Here is a 14,345-nt window from a genome sequence, read left to right as displayed (position 1 = left end):
CCAGCAATGGTACTTCTCTTGATTAACCCACCATTTTAAAATAGCGTGCAAAAGCTAGATAGATTCTCCAAAAGCAACACTTAGAAATTTAACAGATTCTGCAGACATAATATCTTACCATCTTCCCTTCTCAAATTTCTCTCAATGTTTGCTACGCATGAAGCGCACGTCATGCCTGTGACTTGGACGTAGCACTTGGAAATAGTCTTTGTCTCGTGTTTAGCGATATGGAGCGGTGATGCTTTGGAGGGAGGCTCTGTTCTGTGAGATTCCAGCTGCACTTCGGGCAAAAGTCGAGTTATCACCACAGGGAGTTCTGTCTTTGCTGGAGAAAAGACTGTAATTCATGACATTATAAATAGCCACTGCAACGAGCTAGGAGCTGGTAGTATATAAGACATAAGTGCATGCTGCTGTAACTTCCCAGACCAAAAAACACTAATTGTACGTGCCTTATCAAGCAGATTCATCCGCATGACTGTAGGCCTTGTTTTCTTTTGCTTACTCTTAAATCAACTTTCTACCCAACTGTACTGTTACTATTTTTCTTTCACCTTTCCTCATTTTATCTGTCTGTCCTACTGTACATCCCCTGTCTCATTCTGTAGGTTGTAAACTAAACTTCTGCACTGCAAACTTAGTTTTACACATACAGTTTTATTGACTTCACCTGACACAGTTGAATTTGCAGGCAAATTCATGGCTTGCAAGCAAATTCAACGGTTGTGACCTTAGAGAAGGGCTCTCAAGCCACGGACAACTGCTTCTTACAGCAATTCAGGAGAAGCTACGTTTATACAGGAGCTGCATGAAAGGAATTAAATGGGACCACCTGATTTCTCTCCCTCAGTTATTGGCATAAAATAACTCTCTACTATATTTCTCGAAATTTAAGCCTTACACTGTACAACTCATCACAGTAAGCATCATTTTAACTTCTTCAGTGATGTTCACACTCCTCAAATTATCGCCACTCCACATTCATGCCTGTGTCCGGTTAAACATCACTTTGCCAGTTACTCCACAAGAACTCAGTCCTGGATAATTTTTTATTACAGAAATTTTAGTGCAATAATATGCAATATTGTCAGCACCTAGCAAAGTTCTACTTATCTTCCATATTCATCCCATGAATATCGGACAGTAGTAAGATATTTGCAAATTGGAGCACCATTTAAACATCAGTATTTGTTGGACACATTTGTATTTCCAGACAACTCAATCGCCTCTAACGTAGTGTACTCTATTACGTAATGTAAAGGAAGTATTACATGTTTACTTAACCATCTCATGGCAGTGAAGATATAAAGCTTCTCTTGGCAAGCATGAAGTACAACATGTAAACCTCTAAATTTCGTCTTGGATGGTACCATATCCCAAACAAAATTTACCATCCTTTTACATATAACGTAAAAAGTTTACTACGCCATTACCTGATAAAGAAGCATCAAATCCCATATCTTCTATTGAGAATCGCAAATCTTCTGGGCATGTCTGCAGGGGGTCATATTCTATAGTCCCATTATGATTTGAAAGAGAAACACGTATTGATTTTACACCTGTCTTTTGGGATATGACTCCCTCGATAGCCTGCACACAAGAGTTACAAGTCATTCCTTCAATATTTATCACAACAACTTGAGTAAGGGGCTGACTAGCATCCTTTAAGTCGACAGGAAGCGATTTCATTGGAGATGCCAGTGTGCTGAAAACCGCTGTGTCCTCATACTCATCAGGAAGGCTGACTTTGAACGTCTCTGGGGACACTGCCTCTACGGCTTTTCTCAGTACATCTACGCTAATTAAGTTTGGGTTGTAGCTTATAATAGCAGATTTCTTCTCTAACGAAACAACTATATTTGTTACTGATGGGAGTGCTGATATAGTACTCTGAATATTGAGGACACATGAATTGCAATGCATGCCATCAACTCTGAAGACAATGGTCTCTGTATCATTTGCATTCTTTGAGTTTTCTCTCAGTATTGTTTCAGAGCCTTTGGTTTGAGCGTTCTTCAACCTTTCCAGGTCAATAGCACTGAGCTTGAGAGGTCTGGGCTGCTTTTTGAAAGATGCTGTGAAACCCGCAGCTTCAATTTGATGTTTTATTTCTTCCGCTGTAATGAGATGAGGCTGATACACGACAACAGCTTCCTGATTGTCCAGGGACACTAAGAATTAAACGATAGAAATAAGTGCGCATTACCGCCCAGCATCCTAAGAGCAATGGATCTTGTCAAAGCCTTCCAAAAAGGCTTTAAATGCTCAGAAACTTAACTCCAATGAAAAGGAGATTTAAGTGGTTTTGTAAATCACAACCAGTGTAATTTCGTTTTTCCAGTTTTTTTTGTCTAATGCTACAACAAGTTTCAACCCCCTTTACCTCAATTTTTGCTCTTTCCCCAGGACTTTCAAGAATGGCATAGTCAACTATTTCTAATTAACTAACTGTACTAAATATATCCTCTTTTTCAGAGACCTGCGGCATTACATTTATACTAAGGCTATTTATACGGGTAATTTAATCTTGTCTTTTTAGATACAATAACATACAGTTAGTAGTAGTAGTAATAGTAGTTTTTAACTGAACAGAAAGTGTTAGTACTTATTACAGTACAAAAGACAGACAGCTGGTATTAGAGGGATTGCCATAACTGAAAATAAAAACTCTGGAACACTAGCACTCTGACCTCCCTACCAAAACACAAAACAAGCATTGAAAGCTATCACTCCTGTGACAGCAAAAGACTCACTGCAATTTGAGTCCTTTTCTTCATTTCTGCTCCAAATTAAACATGTAACTAAGTATCGATACCCAAAGAGTTAACTGTCATACCAAGCTATCCAATCTCAGGCCCAGGTACCTTCAAAATGCTATCACTGGACAGCAAAGTCAACTTCAGGCTATGTAAAAATAAAAGAAGGTCTTACCTTTAATCCGCTGAATTCCTTGCAATTTGCCAATCTTCCCTTCAATGGTGCTGGTGCAGGAATGACAGGTCATCCCCTCCACTTTCAGGCGCAGCACAGCACTGCTAGCTTGAGACCAGCTGGCATCTTCACAAGTTCCAGGAGTTACCTCTGGTGCTGAAACGCCTAAATCTACTCCTGGGATCATTTGGATAATCTGCTTGCCACTTACAACGGAAGAAATGAAAGTCACCACTGCAGTTTTTTGGTCAGAGGACATTTTAACATCCAGAATACCTTTGTTTTTCAGTAGCGTACTACGAATCTGTTTAGATGTTAAAGTTGACTGAGTAGGAATAGTAAGAAAAATAGTGTCAGGTAAAACAGGTTGTGGGTTTGAATCAGCCAACGTAGCATCAAATCCCATGTCGTGTATTGCTTCCTGCAGAGTCCCTGGAGTCTGTAGTTTTGAGTCATAAATGATAACTGCATTCTTTTCCTCCAGAGATACCTTGCAAGGAAGGGGAAGGGGGGAAAACACACATAATCACTACTTAGCAAACTGCAACATTAAGAGATGGGAACCTAACACCCCGCGTGAGATTAGATGAATAGCTTTTACTCGCATATGTTAGTAACACTCGTCCACTAACGTTTTACCCTTCACTACTCATCCTAAAGAGGAGTGAAACCGTATCAGTGGCCATCAAAAAGCAACTTCTGCTTATTTGTTTAACAACATGGTCAGACAGGAGAGACTTTTTTAAAAACCAGTTTCAGAATCCTTTACAACAAGCTGGTCCAGCCACTTTTACTTTTGACATCCAGACAGCATCTCAATGCATTTTATAGCAAATAATGAAACTTCCAAAGCCAAACACTCTTGAATCGAGTTAGTCAGTGTAATTCAATTTCAAAAGCAAAACAGCCACAGGAAAAAAAAAAAAACCAATCACTTGTACAATTTGTCTGTTATTAGTAGTTTTCCTTGGGCTACAAGGACGGAAGAAAATGCTCTTTGTGGAATTTTTTCAGATTTAAGTGTCAGTGATAGGAGTCCAATAGTTCTAGGTGTCTTAGGGTATGAAGAAAACAAACAAAAACAAAAAACCTCCCAAATGTCAGCCGACAGAAGTGTTCTTTGCAGCAGAATCAGTGGAGCAGAAGGCTATAGTGTGTTGCAGCAGTAAGTGACAAGGGCACAGGCATTATCCTGCTATGAGGAATAAAGTGCATCAGACTCCACAGAATAAAATTCAGTTTTAAAATTAGATATATGACAAATATTAAAAAAGCTATTCTCTCTCTGTACATTTTGGTGACCCATAGACATCCTGATTTGGTACTAACCTTTCAAATCAGATGGAAACAAATCAAATTGAGGATATTTGTATCAACTGATAATATATCAAACAATTACTGCAGTTTCCAAAAGGGAAAACCAATGCCTGCCAGAGGCTCAACACATTATCATTCAGTTTTATCTCTCCTGTGGGCAAAGATACAGCCCAAAGACCACAGTCATGATTAAATTACATCAGTTAAATAATTTTAAGAACCACCTTTCTTCCTTTTTGTCCCAATTATGGACCTTAGCAGAATTAGTAACACGGACATTTATTGGTTTCATTGCAGTTGGAGGCAATATAACCTAAACGTAGCCCTGTTTGTCTGTATTAGCCAGCCAACACTTGTCTTTTTTGCTGGCCTAATTCATAATCACTAAACAAAAGCCTATTTTACTATTCTCAGAGGTGATTGCTGAAAACAAATCATTTGGTTAAATTGAAGTTCTAATGCTGTAACGATGATAATCACTAAATATGCTCTCTTAAAGTTTATTATAGTCCTATTCTACTTAGACTGTTTTTGTAGTATACTTGCTTGCCAAGAGTAGTCCTAGAAATGTTATTCAGCTTTGGAATAAGGCATTTACCCTAAAGCCTACATACAAAATACTTGGTACTTTTCAAAAAAAAAAAAAAAAAATCAAACAAACAAAAAACCCACGCTGTTCACTGCTAACGTAAGAGTGCACTCCTGGATGCACATACAAGTTAAATCATGAATCTCTCCTCCTCCTCCTCCTCTCTCAAATTACCTGTTTATTTTCAGGAACTAATTGAAACAACAGAAAATACAAGATCATAGAAATCAAACCTTTTGCTAGGATAATTCTGTAAAGAAAGAAAGGATTCTGAAGTCACATCATTTGGGGTATTATTTTACAGGATGGCTTTAGTCTTCATCTGACTTCAAGCTTGTGGATACCAAGTCATTCATTTGTCCTTCCCATGTGATACATGTTGTTACTGAGGTATCCCTGATTCTGCAAGGATCTATTCTTTAGTGATCAGCACTCTGGTGTGAGAGAAGAGCCACCTATCACATTAAAACTCCGTTAGAGTTGAAGGAAGATGAAAAATGGGACTTGGTGTAAATACTGCTGCTGTTCACCTAACTTTCTGTGAGCATACACCAACTTCTACCTTAGTATATCATTCTCATTCTCCTTTGTACAGAACGGTGCACCGCAATGGGCCTTTAAAGTCAGCTGGAGTTAACGATCACATGCCCCTGAAATCAAGATAGCATTGCCTCTTCTGCGAGGGAAAGGGTTCATCTAAAGCACATCCACTAAAACAGAAATACCTTTGGACGAAACCAGGAAGGTAACTTTCTCTAGTAGTTTACGGCAAAACAAACTACAGAAGATAACAGCATTATTTGAGAAGGGGAACCCTCACCTATGTACAAAGCAATTACAGTTTGCCATTTTCTGCTGCTGTAATTGTTAGGATTGTTCTTTCTGCCACAAATTAGGTCATAAGACTAATAGGAATCTCTAAGCTTTTACATAGTTGTGATTATTAAAACGATTGTAAAATGAGGTACAGTGTAGGAATAACCAGCTCACCCTGGGAAACTCTACAGTACACTATTTTGCACGTGCTGGACAAAACGTTAAAAGAACACTGAAAACTCCTCTGAGCTAAACAAAAATTAAAAAATTCCATAGGTTAAACTCAAGTCAAAACAATGAGGTCTGGATGAAGAGCAGACCAAGCAGCTGCATTAATAGTTTTTTTCCAAGAGGACAGTTCTGCTGCTCTTTCTTTTTCCCACAAGGACAATAAGTACAAAGGAAACTGAGTTTCCAATGCTTGAAAGGGCTATCAAAATTTTGTCCCCTGGACTATCCCCGCCTTCATTTCATAAACCACAACAACAGAGCAGCATTTTTTCCGTGGTGGGTCAATTAGCATATGACTGACTTACCATCTCAGGGACACAAATACTATTGAACCTATGCAAGGGACCTCTGCCTGCTGTCAGTTTGAAAGAAAAGACCTGGGGGACTGTGGGCAAAACACTGACGTTTATTGAGTTTAAGGGATGAGGACAACTTGCTTTCTTTATCAGTGTAAGTTTTAGGGCTTCTGCTTCATTTTATTTAAAACTTTTTTTAAACTTTTTTCTCATTACTTCATAATACTGAATTAAATATAAGACAAAAAATTACTTTAAAAGAGTAACAGCAATAACCTAGCTCCCACTTCAGTAAAGCAAGCACTTGTTTTTCCTCTTGCTTATGTGTATTAGAAATACACCAATGCACCTCTAACATCAGTTTCCCAAGAAGCATGCAGAATATCTTCCATCCACATATTTCCCTCCCTTGGCTTCTCACATAAGAACAATACTTTGTGAGAAATATCACTAATGTTACTTACTTTAACGTTATGGACGCCATTCATTTTCCCAACGTGTTGTTCAATAGTTTGAACGCAAGAATTGCAGGTCATCCCCTCCACTACGACGGCTATGGATTTTGCCTCCATTGTCAAATTCTGCTCAACTCTTCACATTGCTGTGGGTCAAAAAGAATTATTTAAGACATTCGTTCTTATATCACAAAGACCAAAATTAAGACCATCCACTGCGATTTAACAGATGTAGCTGGCCACATACAGCTCTAGGAGTCGTCAGAAATCTGATCAAGGCATCATGCTGAGCAAAGGTGAAGATGAAGGAGGCCTTTAATTACTTCTATTTTCCACAGAGAAAAGCGTTTGGATGTTTATAATTTGTTTCATATTACAATCAAGATAATGTGATTGCCTGTAGCTAATTGGCGTGCGGCCTCAAACTATCGGGAGAAAAGAGGGAGAAACAGAGACACCAGTTCTTGGACTGCTCATGATAGAGGATGACACGTAAAGCACAGTGATCTAGGTGGTGATCATGTTTTTCCACATTTGTATCTCTTAGGTATTATTCTACACTAACAAGAACAAGTGATACTGAAATTAATCCTAAAAAAAGAAATCAAGATTTTTCTACATCTCATTCAGAAAGTTTTAATCGTGGCTCCTCAGAAGACTGCCACATTTATTGCTGCTCATAAAAACAAGCCTAGAAAAAAATTACTGAACCAAAAGTGAAATTAATTTGCAGAAAGAGTGGCTAACACAAAGGATTTTTTTTTTTTGGTCCAATGCTTAAATTGTCAGGTAATAGAAGGAATAAAAAAAGCAAGAGAAACAACATCCAGACTTTTTCCAGTCTTTGAGAAGATAATACAAACTTTCAATGAGTGAGAAGTTACTGAACAAGAAAAATCATAGTCCACTGTCTAATGTTTGCTGCAGTGAAAGCACCAAAAAAAATACAGATGACTAACCAAAGCAATTAAAGTTAAGCATGTGCTTAACTGCTTTGTTACCCTCAGGACTTATCTAGGGGAAAATTAAATTACAGTAAACATTAGCAGTGTTTAATAATATCAATTCACTCTCTTCCTGGTGAGATTTCAGAACTGTTCCCTGTTACAGAAGGTCTGAAAGTTTCTTTTTTTGCACTGAGTTATGCTAGAAAAACCACAGAAGTTTATGAATACTAGGATTATGTTTCACCTTAGAAACAGGTTTACACTACTGATGCACAAAATAACCTATAAAAAAGGATGCTTAAATAAGAAGTAAAGGCAGTATAACCCTTTGACTTACCACGAAAATTTCAACAGAGCAAATACTTAAAAAAAAGTTATTTAACTGCATTGTGTGTTTAAAGCAAGGAATACATCTCTAACCTCTGTCAGCCACTAACACGTTGGAGAATTTTTAAAACTATAATTTCTAGGTAAAAAAAAAGTTAACATTTGATTACACAACACTCAAAAATCATCTGAAAAGTTGACTTGAAGGATTTGCTTTCCTAACATTCCCCCTCAGTTTCTCAAACATATCGCTAATTCATCCACGCTTTAGCATGAACCTAGGTATTCTGGTAGGCAGTAGGAGTTTTCTTCAGGAACTACGCAGGAAATCACTCGAGAATCTGAGAATCAGTGTACATTACATGGTAAGCAAGGCGAACGGACAGAAACGCACAGCAAGGCATAAAGGAAACCCGACAGTCACAAGGCCTTTGAGCACCCAGGAAGGCGGCTATTACAGGTGTATGCAACAACACAGTAACGTTTTTCCCCACCACATCTGCAGTAAGCCTGAGCAAAACTCCCACGGCTGCTTAAATCTTACCAGAGCCTTCAAGAATCAGTGACATTTGACTTTCTTGAAAGGTATTAAGTATGTATTTTGACTATATGGGATAGAAAGATGAAACATTAGCACTTTGCAACTCACGGATGAGCTTATGAAGCGTAAAATTACTATATTAAAGAAGGTATCATACTATGCTGCAGTCTATACTAAAGAATAGCAATAACCCTTCTCAGTGCTAAGAAAAGAACAGGAATAACAACACATCTGTGCCTGAAGGTGTATTACAGATCCCACTGCTTGGCTACCATTCCAGGATCCGAGTTATTAAAAATACGTACACAAATTCATGTGTTTCACAGAAAGGCAGAACTGTCACTTGACACGCAACAGAATGATGAATCAGCAGAACCGCCTGCTCAAAAGGAACTTCAGACGTTAGGTACTTTCTCAGGCTCATCTATGCACTTGGAAATACAAGGCATTTTAAAAACCACAGTAAACCCTCCTAAGAAAACATGTGCTTTCATTTCACTGTATTGAAATACGACCCTGACCAATTACTTCATTCTTCTATAAGGAATGCTCATTCCTGTAGAGCAAAAGGAAAAAAAAAAAACCACACACACACACAGAGTTCCACAGTCAAGGAAAAATGAATTTTCCCACAAGGCAAAAGTACATACAAAGTTTCAAAAATTATTTCATTTGCAGCCAAACTGCCCTGCCAACTGCACTGTATTTTGAAAGAATATAAAATATGGAAAACAGTGTGTGGGAGCTCTCTCTGAAATAAGCAAAGGTCAGTAAGTCATGCTGCCTTGGAAGACGGCTGGGGTACAGCAGTAGGCCAGCATGGGAAAGTCATTTCAGCTCCTGGCTGCACCTTGTCTGTTCGCTGGCTTAAGAGAGTCAAGAGCTATCGTCTTTTCTGTAAGTCATGCATCAAACTAACAGCAGCCCCATGTGTAATATGGTGAACTAACATTAAAGTGTTACCATAGCCATCAACACTGCTACTGAACGTCCACCCACACGTCAAAAAGAGTGAAAATGTCAATATATGTAGAAACAGCAATATAAACACTTTTCTTCTCCATCTAACATCACTAAAACTTCATGTTATGGAAAAAAAAAACATTGCCTCCATTTTTCTCAGCTTGTTTCCCTGTCTATTTGCTCTTCATTTTACATATGATCAGTTCTACCTTTTATTAAAAACATCATCTCAAGTTTTCCCACTTAAAAGGTTTAATATGGGAAGAGAAGGAGACTTACTAGAGCTATTCCCCTTTACTGGCCTAACATAACTGAATAAGTTGGTAAAGTGACTTCAAATATGATGGATGGTGTTTGCAGAAGTGGGAAAAAAAATTGATTGCCGTAATTCAGGACCACTTATAAAGCATCTTAAAATCCTATAACGTTAGTGTTATTTCATGTTTACGTTTCAAGTGGATGTTTCATATAAAGACAATCTGACCTTTAAAAAAAAACAAAACAACAAAAGAAGAGATTTCTGTTTGGATGTAAATATTACATCAAAAGCAACCAAGCTTCAGTTGTTCCACTGCCAAAACTGAAGCTTTTTGTTTGTTTAGGCAATTTAAAGATTGTTCTCTCAGGACTAACTGACCAGGATGCTGTGGCTTTAGGCATTGTAAATACAGTACAGAAAATCCTTTCCTGGAAGGGAATTGTAATTCAAACAGGCAAAAAGGCATAAAGGCATAAAGGCATAAGAGAAAAAGGAATATAATCTTCCCCAGCCCCCCAAGGCCTCAAAGTACTATAACTGAATTCTAAACTCCTGTCTCAGAACTTACCTGTTGAATAGAACTCTCTTCTTTTTATTCTTCAGCTTTTCATTAAAAATAGTTACTAGAATAATTACTAGACCTATAAGATTTATGCATCATTATCACTCTCTACAGGGGAAAAAAAGACAAACCAGCAAAACAAGGATCTTGTTTGCATTCTTGCAAATTAACCGTTCTCATTCTATTTTAAATCAGATTGCTTTCTAAAAGATGAGATGTGCCATTTATAAGCAATAATATAGCTGACTTGAAGAGTCAGTATATTATTGACGTGAAAGTGATAAACAGTACATTTGTAACCTTGCGTAAGTTTTCCTGTAGAAGCTTCAAGCATGCTTGCCAAGATTTCTGAATGTCAAGTTTTTTGGATTGCCAGTGTTCTTGACATTTTAAAGAGACCTTGTTTCTGAAGGAGAGTATAAGGTTAACATATAGTGAATGTAAGAATAGATGCAGCCTTCCTTATCCACTCATAAAATGACCAAAATAATGATTTGGGTTTAATTTAAAAGCTAACGCATGCTTATATCTGTGACAGGATTTTACCGCATTATATTCTCGCTTACTTCTAATATTCTACTTAGAAGTACTGCCCAGTAGAAATATCTTGGCTGAACCTAAGGAAGAATATTTCTGTTCATAATTTCCCCCGACCACATTAAACAAGACAATTTTGTCAGTGATCAGCCTGAAAAGTGTTTGCTACACCAATAGATTATCACTAGATGCACACAAGCAGTGCACAAATACTGACGATTTAATCCTAGTTCTCCGACATATGTTAATATTTTACCGAGTTTACAAGAAAGAGACACGGATGCAGAAGTCCAATGATCCGCATGAGGCTGTGCGGCAACCTGTGTATGCTACAGCAATGGTTTGAACCTAGAACTTCCTATTTCTGCTCTCCTGCCATCCATAACAAATTATATAGATATGTGGGCATGTATACCTCTCCCCACACACAGATAATCTGGTGATGTGCATTAGCTCTGAAGAGGACCTCACTATACAAGGAACAATTATGGTTCCGGTAGGATGCAGCTGAAACAATAAATCAAAGTCTTCTGTAATGTCTGGAAAGCTTTTTAGCATATAAAATGTACATATAGCTCCCTAAAACTGAAGGTCCTGATTCTTACCACCAACAATGAAATGACTGCTAATAAATAATTTGCAATTTTGAAATACCATGGACGTGTTTTTACTATAAATAAGTTGCTAACTAACTTACAGATCACACATTGCTTTAGAGAGGAATACTGGTTGTATTCTAAACCAAAACATTGCTCTGCCTACAAAGCCTTGATCGTGAATAAGTAAAGAATTTTACGACTTGATCGGAGTGTCCTCCTCCATTTAATTTAACAGCTATGTATTTAGGCTGCAAGAAGCCAAAAGGTTTAGGTCCATTACTGTTGTCTTGGAGTAACATTCCAGTGGCTTCATGCCACGAAGAACTGTGGCTTTGAACAAAGTTTGTAAAAGCACATTAGCGCCTTATTGCGTTCTCTATTATACTATTTAGTGCTTAACAGCTTTAGAAACTCCCATTTTAGACAGTTTTTTTCTCTTGCATTATTCTTTCACCACAACACACAAACCAGTAATACTTCCTTGTTTGGATATTAACACCATCAATGAAAGTAGGAGAGCCCTAGACATGATCTGGCTCTGCAAAAGCACAGAACTGAAAACTGCAGATTGCAACTGGAGCAGCTGCACTCAGTGACAGGGTAGGAGGCATACAAAAGAATCAAAACTCAGAGTTTATGCCATCTTTACATGGTTTTGCAAGTGTAATTTCAGGTTTAGTGCTTGGGCTGACTGTGTACAAGTTAAAAATCAAGTATGTTATTTTTCTCAAGAAAGTCAGTGTTTTTAAGTGAATGAAACAACACAAAGAAAAAACATATACCTTCAGCAATAACTTCTACATAAGGAAAAGAAAAATTAAGCAGTGATCAGGCACAGGGTGACTAGGAAACTCAGATTCACATCTCTAAATCGTGGTTTTTTTTTTTTTTTTGGATGTGCTAACAGCAATCTTTGTAAGTAAAATATCTGAAGCAAGATAACTGACTTCATCAAACCTCAGTTAAGTCACTTACCTCACACTACAGGGGAGGAAAGAAAGAGTCATGTGAAGTGGAAGCTACAGCACTGATAAAACCCTAGACTTGCACATTATTCCACAGAAGATGTTCTAGTGCTTCTAGTACCTGAGCTACCCCAAGCATCTCTGTGTAACAAAGCCCTATGCACCACATAACAGCTTAGTATCTGTTCTGGGAGCAGTAAGGATGCGTAACAGTCACAAACATCGTGTGCTTCTCAAAGCGTAGACCTTGAGTTTTCACTGAAGAGTTCTATATATAGTATCTTGAATTTACAGCTGCTGAAACCAAAGGAGGTTGGCAAGCCTAGCTAAAGCTGCACAGATGCCAGTAACAGAATCCGCCAGATTTAACAAAAGTCTTAAGACTTTATTAAATTTCTAAATTGCCAAGTCCTACTTTATAGCTTTCTTTATGGCAGCAGAAAGATGAACTACTAATGATATTAAGTGGTAGAAAGGTACCCGTCCTTAAAAGTCTGCAAAAAAGAACAAAGGGTAGCGCAAAAGGACAAAGCTGTATTATCTCATTGACAGGCTTGCACCAATACTGAAGAACAGGTTACAGGAGATCTCCTTCAATGCAGAGAATGGGGTTTCATTACTTTCACCGGCAAAAAGTTATATTTGAAAGTACGACTAGATATATGAGGCCTAAACTCGGGGGGGCAGGGGGAAATTGCACTCCTCTATCTACGATAGACAGCCATGCGAGACTAGGCTGCAATTCACGTTGCTCAAGACTTTAACAAGTCCTGCTTGGTCAGCAGGTTATGGAAATTGCTCCGAGGGATTTCAATGCTGGTAGAGCTGGGTTGGGGTGGGGGAAGTACAGATGGAAAATACTCGACTTCAGTCCTAACGAGAGCTTGGTAATACTTGAGAAAAATTCCTAGCATACCCCTTAACTTAATCCTGTCCTTAGAGTAACTCTCCAGGTCAAATCTTTGGAGAAGGTGAACGCGCTCCGCAAAGAATCATAACAAACATTAGGAACAGAATATAATTTAGAAACCCTTGCTATGCAAGTACAGCAAGATCAACCGGGGCTCCTTATTCTTGAGCTTAGTCTCAAAATACAGGGCAGAACAATGCAGAACGCATTATATAAGTGAAAATAAGAGAAGAAGAAGAATAAAACCAGCAAATGACATGTTATACTAGCCTTTACTTTCCCTGTTCATCACCTGACAAGGGGGGAAAGGTTCATTTCTTTCCTCTACAACTAAATAAAATACACTATAATTATCAATTTCTAATTAAGTTGTGTTTGTGCCCACACAATATGTTTCCAGTCGACAACACACACCCCTGACTAACTTTACATTACCAAACGAAAATTATTTCTTGGTCAGTTTACATTCACAAATACAGTGCAACAAGTATTCAAGTATAGAAATACAATCTTTGGTGACTGCATAAAAGGGTTTAATGAACTATAGCTGTTACACTAACAAGAGTTACATGCAATTCCCAGAGCAAGGACACAGATCTGCTACAGTTAAGCGAGGTTTGCTCTTATTCATTTTCACGAAACTTTACCTCAAAGCTTCATAAACAAGTATTTGCTCCTTCTGGAATATTTACACTATACTTTTCACAGAGACTTTGGAAAATCTTACTAGTGCACACAGCACAGCTGCCACAAGCCAGAACGTTAGGTAAGAAGTTTCAGAAGAAAAAATTAAGCAGCTCCGATTTGGAGGCAAGGACAACGGAAAAGAGACTTAGTGACACACAATTTTCTTTTAAATCTTTCTCTGACCACCACCGATGCTAAGAAAAGGTACTTTTTCAAATAATTTCAGTAATTACACATTGAATGAATGCCAGGGAGCGATCAGATCCCAGACGTGAACGCCCACTGACAGCAACGGTCTCGTTCCAGGTCCAGGCTCGCTACCTGCTGGCGCTAGCTGCATCCCGAAGAAATCGCACTAGCGTTGGTGCGGCCCCCGTGAAACCTCAGCATTTGTCCGGGGCTAGAGTTTGAAA

At 38.2% G+C, this 14,345-nt stretch overlaps 1 protein-coding gene across 4 annotated transcripts in view; it reads right to left on the bottom strand.

The window, feature by feature from the left end:
• The window catches only part of ATP7A (ATPase copper transporting alpha), a 30,458-nt gene that overhangs the window by 15,317 nt on the left and 796 nt on the right, over positions 1–14,345 (bottom strand). For 2 of the 4 annotated variants that reach the window (XM_068956734.1, XM_068956735.1), the window contains exons 2-5: positions 6,645–6,781; positions 2,932–3,421; positions 1,434–2,171; positions 119–337 (exon numbers count right to left, since the gene is read on the bottom strand). In XM_068956734.1, the coding sequence (XP_068812835.1) occupies positions 119–337; positions 1,434–2,171; positions 2,932–3,421; positions 6,645–6,752 (1,555 nt within the window). In that variant the 5' untranslated portion in view covers positions 6,753–6,781. The remainder of the gene's footprint in view (positions 1–118; positions 338–1,433; positions 2,172–2,931; positions 3,422–6,644; positions 6,782–14,345) is intronic. The other 2 variants (XM_068956736.1, XM_068956737.1) reach the window with 1 other exon arrangement.

Source organism: Struthio camelus, chromosome 11, assembly GCF_040807025.1.
Source record: "Struthio camelus isolate bStrCam1 chromosome 11, bStrCam1.hap1, whole genome shotgun sequence".
Classification (NCBI taxonomy): Eukaryota; Metazoa; Chordata; class Aves; order Struthioniformes; family Struthionidae; genus Struthio; species Struthio camelus.
Note: the sequence above shows the minus strand (reverse complement) of the source record. Positions and strands in the feature narration are given on the sequence as shown.